Source organism: Bombus vancouverensis, chromosome 5 (assembly GCF_051014615.1).
Source record: "Bombus vancouverensis nearcticus chromosome 5, iyBomVanc1_principal, whole genome shotgun sequence".
Taxonomy (NCBI): domain Eukaryota; kingdom Metazoa; phylum Arthropoda; class Insecta; order Hymenoptera; family Apidae; genus Bombus; species Bombus vancouverensis.
In genome coordinates, this window is record NC_134915.1 from 12,243,884 (window position 1) to 12,256,842 (window position 12,959).

The 12,959-nt window shown below is 41.7% G+C and overlaps 1 protein-coding gene and 1 long non-coding RNA gene across 4 annotated transcripts in view; one reads left to right on the forward strand and one right to left on the reverse strand.

Annotated features, from left to right (window-relative positions):
* The window catches only part of pnt (ETS transcription factor pointed), a 145,291-nt gene that overhangs the window by 130,335 nt on the left and 1,997 nt on the right, over window positions 1–12,959 (reverse strand). For 2 of the 3 annotated variants that reach the window (XM_033332764.2, XM_033332769.2), the window contains exon 2: window positions 8,839–8,948. In XM_033332764.2, the coding sequence (XP_033188655.2) occupies window positions 8,839–8,943 (105 nt within the window). In that variant the 5' untranslated portion in view covers window positions 8,944–8,948. Of the gene's footprint in view, window positions 1–8,752; window positions 8,949–12,959 lie in introns of those variants that run through there. The other variant, XM_033332766.2, reaches the window with a different exon arrangement.
* Window positions 1,515–5,433, forward strand: LOC143302677 (uncharacterized). The gene is made up of 2 exons (XR_013058382.1): window positions 1,515–1,836; window positions 2,806–5,433. It is a non-coding gene; the product is annotated as an uncharacterized LOC143302677 (long non-coding RNA).

Consider the following 12,959-nt stretch of genomic DNA (forward strand, 5'->3'; position numbering starts at 1 on the left):
GAGTTGACGTGCCGGAAGGGGAGAAGAGCGGAAAAAGAGCAACGGTAGGGAGGAGAATGGGCAGAGAACGACAGGAGGTGGAGGGGGCGGATAAAGGAGAGCTCGACGCGGGAGAAAGAAATAAAATCGCTGAATAAGAAACGGGCAACGAGAGAAACGGTACGGGAGGTAGATCGCAAGGCAGAAAAAGATGGAGAAGAAAGGAGACGGATGACCGAATGATCGATGAAGATGGAGAAACACGAGGGACAGAGATATGTTGAAAAGAGACCGAAGGGAAAGAGAAGGGAAGAGAAACCGCAACGGTTTGATCGAGACGAAATTAAACTTTAGGTGGAAGAAAGATGAATGTACCGACGAGGACGAATTTCATGGGAGATTTCATAGAGTTATTACTCGTTTAAAATACATCGTGCTATATACGCTACGTCGAGAAGAATGTTACGAAAATGTAAAAAATTCAAGCTGACCGAGGATGACCGACAAATTAATATTACAGCGATAGCGGTGGGTGGAAAAAGGGAAAGAAAGAAGGAAAGAGAGAGAGAAAGAGAGAGAAGATGCAACAGAGTCGGCGCGCTTGGCGATAGCTACGACCGCTTGACCTTCGTGCGAGGGACTCCAAGTTGAATGAAACGCTGCACAAGAGAGTGACGCAACGGTACGCAATGCAACGACAGCGCTGCGACGCGATGCAACATTCTAACCTCGCCGTACCTACGCTTCTCGTCCCCTCTCCCTATCTGCTCTCTCCTTTTACGCTCTTCTTCTCTCCTCTGTTTCCCTTTACCTCTCTCACGATGCACTCTATCACCAGGTCTCGCCCACCTCGTTGCACTCTCCGCATCTTTCCCCTCTAATTCTTTCCTCTTTTCCCTCCTCCACTGTCGCCGGAGAGCCAGTCCATCAGCCACCCTTCCTCCATCACCAGACGCTCGTCGGTCATAGACGCAGGACCATACCGGTGATGGCACTCCAACCAAGTGCATGGTGCACGCATCAATTCGATAAACTACAGTACATAAATCTCGAATTTACCACGGAAAATATAGGGAACGAGACTTAACTCGGTAAATAACCGCCATCCTGGCGCCACGAGGGTTTTCATGTTGGAGCTTAAGGTGTTTAGATGATAATCAGAGAATCGAGCATCGAGTTACATTTCCTAGGATAATCAGTATTTACATTTGCGAGAAGATATAGATGCCATGAGTATATAATATTTGCATGTATCTACATTATTGATAACTGAACACCAGCGAACATCGAGTATTCAGACTGCTTTTCGCTTCTATCTCCCTACATCGCGTTGCTATCGTTCTAAGTATTCTGTTTTCTAGAGATACCGCTCGCTAGCGCCCACGATACCAACGCTCAATGGAAAGTTTAGAATATGGAAGATTGCATAGGAGTATTACAAGTTCTATGTCTAATAGAGCGAGATTTTCCATGGATGAAAGCGCGAAGTAAGAAAAGTGATCTCGCGTTAATGGGAGAGCCGATTAAATCGTGAATCGAACAACGGCCCCTCTGTCTTACACGATAATTATTTTCCCCCACGTATTGCCTGTACACATACTAACGCAACACGTGTATGCAGAGAAGCGGTCTGCTGGTAATTCTTGTCACGCGTTGCTTGCCGTCTTTCTCCGCCAGTTCATCTATCTGTTTACCTATCTCTTCCTCTTTCATCATCGGCATTCGAACGATACCGAGCCGTGTCGATTCGTTCCACTACGTTAGACCTACGTGACCGTACGTTCAGGCCACTTGCTTCCGAACCAAACTGCCAAGCTCGATCCGTGAGACCAGCCATCGAGATTATTTTAGTATCGTGTAAGCAATAGAACATACGAGTCTCGATAAAGCTATCATTTTGATTTACATCTTCATCATTTTTTCCTCTTATGTATTTTTTATCCTATTAACCGTGTCATCCTTTCGTCAGAATTTCTGCAATCACGAAATTTAGAGTTAAAAAGATCAAATTAATCTCAGACAGTTTGATTTTAATTCTTTCCAATGCACATATGATGTGCATTTGTTTTCGAAAGAAACGAAAGTTTGACGAACAATAAACGAAGAGATTAATGCCACGGATTAACAGATTAAAGTGAAACAGTAATGATTAAACTACGGATGTTTATACGTTTACGAGACATTACACAATGCGCGTAATACGACAAAGTACCTATACAAAATATTTGCAATGTAACAGCTACGATAGATCTTAATTTAAATGTTTACAACGAAAGATGAACATCGTTTATAATTTGCACAAGCAGCAGTCTAGAAACGATAAGTCCAAGGTTTTCCGTATCTTTTCCTCGTACATTTATGTTCAACGAGGTTGGACGAGAAGAAAACGTGGATAAGAACGGAACATCGTCTACGCGAATTCACTTACCGCGATCGATGAGTGCGCATTGTACTCGCGCCTAGATAAATTAATCGTCGTACGAATTGCGAACGATACAATTCGCAATTATTTCTCGGAAATCGGCGTCGTCTATCCCCGAGCCAAAACGTCACGGTATACAGCTCCCACTCCTTTATTCTTTACAATTAACGCAACGAGTATTCATCACCGTTGAAACATTCGGGCGAGCCATCTATTTCTTTTCTAAGAAGAAAGAAAACGAACACTCATTTCCATTTTAGATAATGTCCCCTCCCTACAAAATATTAACTTCCACGAATTCCCCAAAACCCTAACAGATAACTTTATCGTTTTATTGGAAGAATACGCGTTGCCTCGGTGTGTACGGTTATCATTTTATAGCACAGTTTATATTTATTTTATAGCACGATTCTCTGAACCAGTCGGATCGTAGAGCACGATCGGAGCGGTAGGAAAGGGAATATCCTCGTGTAAAAGCGTTAAGCTTCCATCTTCGTGCACAAAGTCCGCACCTTTGGGCAGCACGACGACCTGGTTCGTACAAGAAACTCGGCATTATACTCCATCTGAACGGACTCGAACCGTTCTCTGAATGAGTGAGTAACAGAGTCTACGAAGAAGGGGGACAGAGAGGAATCGTCGAAAGAGAAGCGAACAGACGAAGAGGGAGCCGGCTAAGAGACTGTGTTCTCTGACTGACCGAGAGGACCAACGGCGAAAGCCAAGAGAGAGAAGATCGTCGAATACGCCCTTGAAAGGAAGAAACGAAAAGGAGCTATTAGCACGTTTCACGTCTACCACGATCGCCAGCTATTTTTACCCCCCATTTGCTTCTACGTTTCTTTCTTTTCTCTTCGCGCTCCTTCATCGTGTGGTAACATATTATTCTGAAACGTTTCGGCATGGAAATTTAGTCGGAGAGTTATGTTTCTTGAATCTTTGCCATTAGTTTGGGAATCGGGCTACAGCTGAGATTGCATTCGTAGAACAAATGTTGCAACCGAACTTCGTTCTCCGAGCAAAGATCGGCAATATTTCTTTCTCCCGATTCGAATCAAAGATATCGATATCGAAACGCTAATAGAAATGAGATTCCATTTATATCCAATAACGATAGAAATCGAAGCAACAATTTGTGGCTGATTTTTAGCGCTAATGAAATTATTGAATATTTAATTCCACGTTTCATTCGCTTAATTGGATTCGGACGGCAGTTCAGTTAATTGGCCAGTAACTAAAATTTCATCCCAATAAGTAGAGTTCTATCGTGACTTCGAAGAATACTAGAAAGATCGTTCTAACCAATTGGCTTCAGAGCGAGCCAAGAAGCCAAGGAAAAAAGACAGACGACCCAAGAGAAATATCGAACGAGTTCACCGAGCAATAGGCAAGATTGTTTCAACCAACGTGCGAGCAAAAATAGACGTCGAACCGCGTTCCCAGTAATGGTCCTTTCAGACATGTAAATCTATTCGAGCCACGCAGCAGCAGGAGCAAAAACGGTCGAAAATATTTTTCCAAGATCGAATCGTGGCTCGGCCACTTGGAGACTCGTCTAAAAACCATTGCATCTTTAAACATTCAACGTCCAATTCAATGAAACCTGCAAGTCGCATCTTGATTCGATTATCTCGATCGCACGAAATAGAAACTAGTATGTATTTCGAACGCAGAGAATCCGTTCAACGTCGAGATTTCAGTCGGTTCACGGCGATGCATCGTGAAACATTCGTCGGTTCCTTAACGAACGATATCGACAACTGGAGACGTGTGTCAAATGAAAAATGAACGGACGAGACGTTCGGCTGTTCATGTTTAACGCGAGCAATTCCATTAATTGACAGCGTGATTATAGATTAAAGACAAAGTAATATAATTAGCAGATAAATGCAACAGCAGCTGCGAAGTAATCGAGAAGGTCGAGACACTGAATGGAAATATGTCTTAAATATTTGAAAAGAATCTCTGATCAAGTCGCGAGAATGATTCTTTCGCTTGCAAAGTCTTTCGACGAACTTCCAATTGATCCAAAGCCAATACGAAGATAGTCAAGCGCTGGTAGAATACAGTAGTTACGAAATTGAGCGCATTTCAATGGTCAGACATACCGTCAATGAACGTAATATCAATGTTTTCTGAGACCGAATGTCGCCTGATTGCACGCACGTGGACTACGATAAGATAAGGCCTCGCGAGGAAGCGTTCAACATTACCATTTTCGATCCAAGATAGTCGATAAACCGGTCAAACGTTAAACTCGCTAATTCCAGCCTATCTTTTCGTCGATATCGTCAATGAACAATTGCGAAACGTAATTATATAAACAGGATATTCGCTAATGGACACGAATTTCAAAGCGTAACTAAATCAGGTTAAAAAAAGGGGTATTACTATTCTGTTTTATAGTGTCTTATAGATGTAATCGGGGAAACGAATCGATCGAGTAGTATTACGAGGGAATAGGGTCTCGATAGGCCCGAGTAAGTATCATCAATGAACCGAGAACGAGAGAAAAACGTCGATGAACACGTAACGTCCGCCATTCATCGTCCCATTCGCTATTTATACGCAGCTTCTATTTATCAGGGATGAATGACAGAAGACACGCACGATTAAAAACTTTTCCGCTACATCGACCTGGTTGCCGTAGCTAGCGACGTAAATATGCACCGAGCATGGATTTTATTACCCCTCGTTAAAAGCCGAAAGGTTAGCCTCGTATATTTAGAAGTTCGTGAATAATCGTGAACCTCTTTCTCTCTCTCTCTCTCTCTGAGATCGATCGCAAGCAAATCTATCTAGCGAGATGAATACTCTTTCATATTGGCTTCGTCGAGTTCCTTGAACGTTAGTTTCATTAGAAACTAGAAAACGTGAAATAAGAAAAATGAAGGGACTCCAGCGAGGAGGATGATCGTTTCAAAGTTCAGAGCGATACAAGCGACTTAACTTAAAATTTCAATACTTAAAAAGAGACTATGTATAACAATAAAGGTATTATAATTCGCTTTACGTAAGTTTCAAATATTAAATCTTAATTACGTTGCTTCTGTATTATCCTTAACGCCACAGATCCTCTTTTCCTAATACTATAGATGATATTAGAATCTTGGACCGACGTAGCGTGATTTGAAAGAAAAAGAATCGTGGGAGATTCGAGTCGATCCTCCGAATGCGAGCGGGGGATCGTTTTTCGACGAGTTCCGCGGAGGACTTCCGGCAGAGAAGCGGCCAAGTGGCCAGTTCCTGCGCTGACAACAGCTGTCCTGCTTTCCTCTTATTAAATATTCATCGACAGATGGCCTCGGAACGAAACACTGGATAACTGTGAAATTTGACAGTGCAAAGATTACGTGATGCAATTCGTAAATATTTGCAAAGGAAACAGGATGATTGTAGACTGTAAATGTCAAGTGGACAACGCGATGTTCCAGGGTATCATGAATCGAGAAAGGCGCTTCTTCAACGTTCTCTTCGAATAACTGTAATAACCAGGAGCAAGAAGAAAATATCCTTTGACATATTTCCTCTCAAAAAAATCGAGAAAACCAATGGTTGGCTCGTCCGATCTATCAAGACCAGTATTGTCAGGGGAAAACAGGTATAATCAGTATGCAGCGGGAAGCTAGGAAAGGAAACGGATGCACCACGCCCAAATCGTTTAATCCTGAATCGATGGCGAGCGAATGGGCACGATTGCAAACGGCTAATTGTTCTAGACAGGCTCTTATCATCAATCTGGTTCAAATTCCCCTATATTACTTCCTCTCTTCCACTACTATTCGTCATTCGAATAACCAAAGATATAATCAACGCTCAAAATAGAGTACGTGTCCCCTATCAAACTTTCAACGTTTCCCTCTAGAAAAAGAACCTACCTTCTGTCAAGAAAACGTGACCCACGCATCTCCAAAATAGTCTTTCATAGAAGCAAGAACTGTTGCGAGAAACCTCTGAACGAAACGAAACTGAATCATCGCGCTTCTAAAAGTCATTCTAAAAATTCAATTTCAATCTTGGACGGTGAGTTGCATTAAGCTTCTACGTGTGACAGAGGGTTCCCTCCTAACGCATGCATCGCCACGAGATGTCCGTTAGATTGTATAACGACGTTGCTCTCCTCCGTCAACCCTCGGCTCGTTAATGAAAAGAAGCAAAGTCGACAGAGAGAGGAGGGGAGTGGAGCAGAGGCGAAGAGAGGACAACGATGCACCGGGCGCGAGAGAGCGTGTGACGTAGGTGAGGCAACGGTGCATGCGACTAGAACGAACGGCGCATGCAGAAGGTCTGGCTACATGATGCGAGAAGGGATGCTATTTCTGGCGACTTAGATTTCTCCTTTCTCCTCCCCCGAGCACCGGCAGCCGTGCACGCGTTTCTTCCCGCCTGTCCCTACATCCCGTTCCTCTTAACTAACTCACCGACTTTCCCGTCTCTTCCACGTCCCTTTCGCTTTCGAAGGATTACTACTCCTCCTTCCTGCTGCTACCACCTTTTTGCTTCTTCCTCCCTTCGAGCTAACCCGTTTACGATTCCTACGGGATGATTTCTTTCGACGAATGACACTGCGGAGATGGAGTAGATCTTTATTAATTTGTCAAAGTCCATCGATCTTAGTCGTAGAACAATACATCGTCGTAATACGTACGTCGCGAAAATAGACTTTCCACTTTAAAATATTACACAATCTTGAAACGTAAAAGACGAACGTATCTACGTGTTATCCACCATATTGGGTTTGTATCGAGGAACAAGTCGGTTGCTCAAACTCGAAGCAAAAGTGCGTAAACTGGCAGTAAAGTCGACCTGATCCGAGCAGTCGGAACAGATGGGGGCCAGCAGACGCTAAACAAGGCGAAACCAGACGAAGAAACGGCGAGAAGACGCCTTCTTCGAGCACCAGCGGACCGAGACAACGACCAAGGAAGAGGTGAGAGAAGAGAACGAGACTTACACGCGGTTCGATTAACTGCCTAACGAAACTTAAAATGCAACGTGAAATCGCCTGAACATCCATTACACGACCGTATACATAGCTATTCGTTTAATTCGAAACTTGTATAAACCCATTACACGATGGTCATTTACATAGTCTTCCAACCGAGCTATCAATTAAACATCACGCCTTACATAAGCGCGCACGCTATCCAAGATTTCGTGTCTGCCCCGACAGAGGAGCCCGAAGGAATATAAAACAAAGGGGAAATAGTAGGAGGAAGAACAAGGAGGGAGCACACGGCAAAAGAAAGAAGAGAGCGATCGAACAGGCGAGGACAAAGAGAGACCGATGGTCAGGGCGCAACCGAGTGAAACGAGGAGGAAGAACAGGACAGAGAGAAGCACGCAAGCACGCAGAACGGAGAAAGAAGGATCGAGAGTAAAGGAGAACGCGTTAGAAGTGTTAGACGGTGACCACGTGAGGTCAGGGAGGAATGGAAGGGCGAGAGGGGATGAGAAACGATCGTTGGCTCTACGTTCATTCATGAAACGAAGGCGGAGAGCAGCTACGGAACGAATTGTTACTGGCACTCGTACAATCGCAAGCTCTGCCAACGGAGTTGCCAACGTCAACTATCACCGCGAAAATAGAGCAGGATTCGCCTATTTCGGACGGTCCTCTTCTCTCTCCTTCTCTATCTTCTATTTAATAGAAACTATCGCGTTTCCTGTACGATAATGCCCCTAACGAGCCATCACAGTTAATTAATAATTTGCAAAACGATGCAGCATACTTGTCCGATGTTGGAAAATTTCCGCTGCTCCCTGGTGGTTTTAGTAGGATTGTCTTTTCGAATGAAATATTCGAGAAGTTTGCCAAAAAAAATCGTCGATCGTGGTTAGGCTGTTCTTTAAGTAAACGTATTTAGTTACAATCTAAAAAGTTCAAAGCCATCCGTCAATCTGTCCACCGAACGTAGCAATTCCTCGAATATCACGCTGAGAATAGCTAGCTCTTCTTAACTATGCATAAACAATTTACATTCTTTTCCACGAGACTAATAACAACTATAGGTAGATGGTTCGATATAACAGAAACATTCGAAGCAGCTTCTGGCATTCCATTATCTTTTACAATTTTTACATTCCTTTCTATTTTTGCGCAAACCGTAGTTTTCATCCTGAGAATAAAACGAAAGGAAAACGATCGCAAGTTCGAAGTGTCGCATCGATGACAATTACACAATGGAAATGGCTGGCAGCGCGAGCGGCGACATTAAAAGGAAGTTCCGAAAATAACGCCGCGACGCGATCACGCGGCTGCAGAATCCCAGATCAAAACAGAGATCAAACCTCTCACATTTCGAAATTGCGCGCCGTTTCAGATTTAGACCGGGTGTAATTAAGCGTCACCTGTGGATCGTGTGAGGTTAAAAGCGTCGATCGTCTTCCTTCCGTCTTTGCTCCGCTCGAGTGAACGATCAAAGAGTATCACTGACCTTGATGGATCTGTGATCGATCGGGTAACCTTTCCTGGTACCAGGACTCTCCTCGTAGAAGTCCTGTTCCTCCTCCCCGTAGTCGTACAGGGATTCCATATCCATATTGGCTGCAAAAAGATTGTATTTTAGCAAAGAATATCAAAATCAACGTATTTTAACTCCTTGCCTTATACAGTATCCAATTATACTCGCGATGAACAAGTATTAACAAAGTTTTCATTTTATTATATTATATATTTATTATATATATATTTTATTAAAATTTCATTCCAACTTCATTTTTAATTCATAAGATCGAAGATTAAAAATGTCGTAAAACAAGGAGTTAAAGGCTTTTATAGTTATTCCATTCTATAAGTTGGTTTCTGCACAACGTATAGCGTACGAATAAATTTGCTCGTTCCTTCACGAAGGAACGATCGCTTGGCGTGCAAAGGGCGTTTTGTTCGAATCACCGCGTGTAAATTCGATATTTAGGCGGTGGCTGCACGTGAAAAGCATAAGTCGCGCTTTGGACGCTTAATAGCGGTCGCAACTCGCCTTAAAAACAGACATTCCCCGTGCAACGAACGCTCGCACGCGCCTCTTGAACGCGGCCTGGAGATGCTAAATCACCGTTCCTTTTTATTTGCAACCTGCACAGTAAATTCTCTTCCACATGACGTACCTACTCTTCCACCCGAGTCTTCCTTTTACCACGCTGGTTGCTCTAAAACGCGAGAAATCATCATGCCTGTTGCTCGCGACCAAACGAATACCACGATTCGACTTCGCTCTCCAGCTTTTCGTCTTTGTTAGAAAATTATTTTCCATAATTTCTAAAAGACTCGAATACCAAAGAAAAGAGTCAAAGCTGCAGTTAGAATACAGAATAGGATAAGGTGATTCAGACAACAACGGAATATAAGGTTTAGCAAGAAGCAAGTTAGAAGTGCAATTTTTAAAAAGATTCACGCGGCAAGGGGGATGCGAGGAACTACAGGCACTAACGTAGGAGGTTTTCGAACTCTGGTTTCTACAAAGATCAGGTTACTCCGGCTGGAAGCCCAAACGACAGATGGTAGGTGGAAAAGTGCTCGAGCACCGCCATCGACTCTCACGGCTCTTTGTACACGGCCGAAATACTCCTGCTTCACAGCCTACAAAGCGCCTCGCAATTCAACCTTCTTTTTTAACTCTCTCCCCGATACAAGGTGCCAATAACTTCTCAAAAAGAAAGAGTAGATACGTCTTTTCATTAGAAGCACAGAAACGTTTTTGAAGGAAGATCAACCATGGGCCTATCGTGTGAATTTATCTTACAGCTGACAAACTGTTTGTCAACTCTTCGATAAATGTTCTTACGACAAGTTAATTGGATGGAATTTAATTATAGATAACGTTTGCGACAATGTTGCGAAGGCTTGACCTAAAATAATTTCAAGGATTTCCGCCGAGGCGATCAACGAAATCCTCACTCCCACGATGTTGTTTTCAACTACGGCATTAATAACGCTTACAATATTCATTCAGTGATCCAGCTGATAGCGACTCTTATCTCCAAGTCGCCTATCGATTTAACTCGCCGGAAGATACGATTTCTTGGATTCGTTTATCTAAACAGAGACTTTTGAAAAACGACCACTAGCGAAGAACAAAGGAAAGATTCAAGCCCCCCAAAAAACAAATTCAGCAAATTAATTATGAGCTTACATACTGATAAAAAATACATACGTGTTCCCAGATAAATTGATATCAGAATAACCACCTACCATTATCGATTGGCCAACTTCAAATCACTTTATTGCGCGACAAGGAAAACCATATGTCAAAAGAGCAACTTTGACATTGATCAATGATCATCCTTCGGCTGAAGGGCTAAAGATTCTTCCAGGATTTGCTGCAAAATATTCCAATGGAAATTTGCTTTGTTATATTGAGTGCAAATTATGTCTGGTTATCTCTCGATCTTTCAACGATAGATAAGACTCTGCTTGATGACTGATTACTATTAAGAATGAAAGAAAAAATAATTAAATACATTAGAATCAATGCAGGTTTTATTAAGAATTTAATTATGTGTTTTGCAATATATAAAGTTTGGTACGAAATATTATGCGTTATATGCTGAAATCAAACAATGGAATAATACAGAACTAAGAGCCCAAAACGTAGACTCCAAATACGTTACAGAATGTAATTACTGAAACATGTATACATTATATGTATACATTACAGATATACATTATACACATCATGTTTCCTATATTTCATGGATATACCTGAAGATTATCAGTGGGACTCTGAAAGGGAACGCGATCGGTTTCCAGCTTTAAAGTGTTCAGCCGACTTCCGAGCAAACACAAGGATGCCGTTTCCACTCAGAAGCAGTTACCTGCATTTCCGAAGAATGAAAGTGAAAGAAAAGATCGTTCGATACAGACGGGTAAAGTCGTAGCGCTGTTGGTTTATTTACTCCACGAATTCCTCATTCGCATACAGAGAGGCATTCGCCAATAGACACAGCTCTACCACACAATACCTATGTAATATAACATATCGAATTTTCTACCTACTAACTGGAACAAAGAAAAAAGAATGAAGAAGGAATGCCTCACTCTAATGTTTCATGCACACACGTAACATCGAAGTTACTGAGTTAGAACTACCTCGAGAACTCTTGCATTTTCTTGACCATGAAATGGAACCGAAATAGGAAAGACAAGAGGGAAAGAAGACAAATGGCTACTTTTACTAATGTATCTTTAAACATAGTTTCAGACGCAGTTCTTCGTTTGAAAAGTTATTTGAGCTATTTATCATAGCTATTTATAACTTAATTAAAGTTTTACATAAGATTATAAGGGTTATATACCTTTATCTTAAATTTATTATCCTTCCAAAAGAACTCCACGATTGAAAAATAATTTTATTATATCTTGTGATTATGCAATATTAACGATATCCTTGGAAATGGATGCCCATTTTTTTTTTAAATTAGTTAACAATAATATAAGAATGTAATCAATACAATAAATTTGAACTCCAAATAAAGGGAAAATAATACTATTTTGAAAAACACTACAAAAAGTTGAACTATTTTCATAAAAAGAAATTTATGACTTGCTACCGTTTTGAGCGATAACAAAATGGCGGAAAGAACAAGTATGTACAAAATTCTTACGTCCGTTTCGTTTTTCTGAGACACCGTGTATAAACTGGATCGTCCTTCGAGAAGCTGGAGTGTCTATTGTTTCAACTCCGGCGAAAGAGCAATATAATATCTTTCGAGAAGCTGCCGCTGGGTTTCCAGATGCGGGCAGACGTTCCTCCAGGTTCTCCATGCACGAGATGCATGGACCCGTATGCAAGTTTCAGCACCCACGAAGGACCCATATGGGGAAAAATTTCATTACTCGCTTGACTTTCGAACTTATTAAAACCGACATGATATTTCTTTTCCATTCATAACTTCCGAATTCGTAACACCAACTCAACCCGCGCCACGAACTACCGATGCACTACTGCCAGCTTAAAATTTGAACGTTAAGAAAAAAACGCTTCGTTCGAGAATCGAAGGCACGCTATTATCGAACGATTGTCACTCGAACTCGTATTGTTGCAAACATCGTACAATTGGCTATACTCTGTTGAACGAGTCAAGTCAGGAGTGGTGAATAACATCACGTGATCAAAATCTAGGGTAAAACAGGATCGATTGTCAATCTTGAGTTTTAAGATATAAAATGGAAAGTTATTTTTTCCGAATAAGTGTATTTTTTAAAATCTATCGACTTAGATTCGTTGCCAATTAACCAAACAAATTTTACTAAGCAGCTAGATTAGAATTTTCTACAATCCCTGAAGAGTATAATTTACTAACAATTACCGAGCAATAGTTGACCGATTAATCAGTTGTGTATATGATAAATATACTGATCTGTTAAAAAAAGAAGCAACAATTTACCTCAAAGTGGAAGTTCTCTCTTTTTCTAGTTTTTCCAACAGAAAGCATATTTGGCAAAACAAGAATCGTCTTGTCTCTAAACCGATCAACGCGCAACGGTTTCTTTTTCTCTTTCTCTAGCATACATGCTCCCTCTCCCCTTTATATTCTTTCCTCACATCTTCTTCTTCCT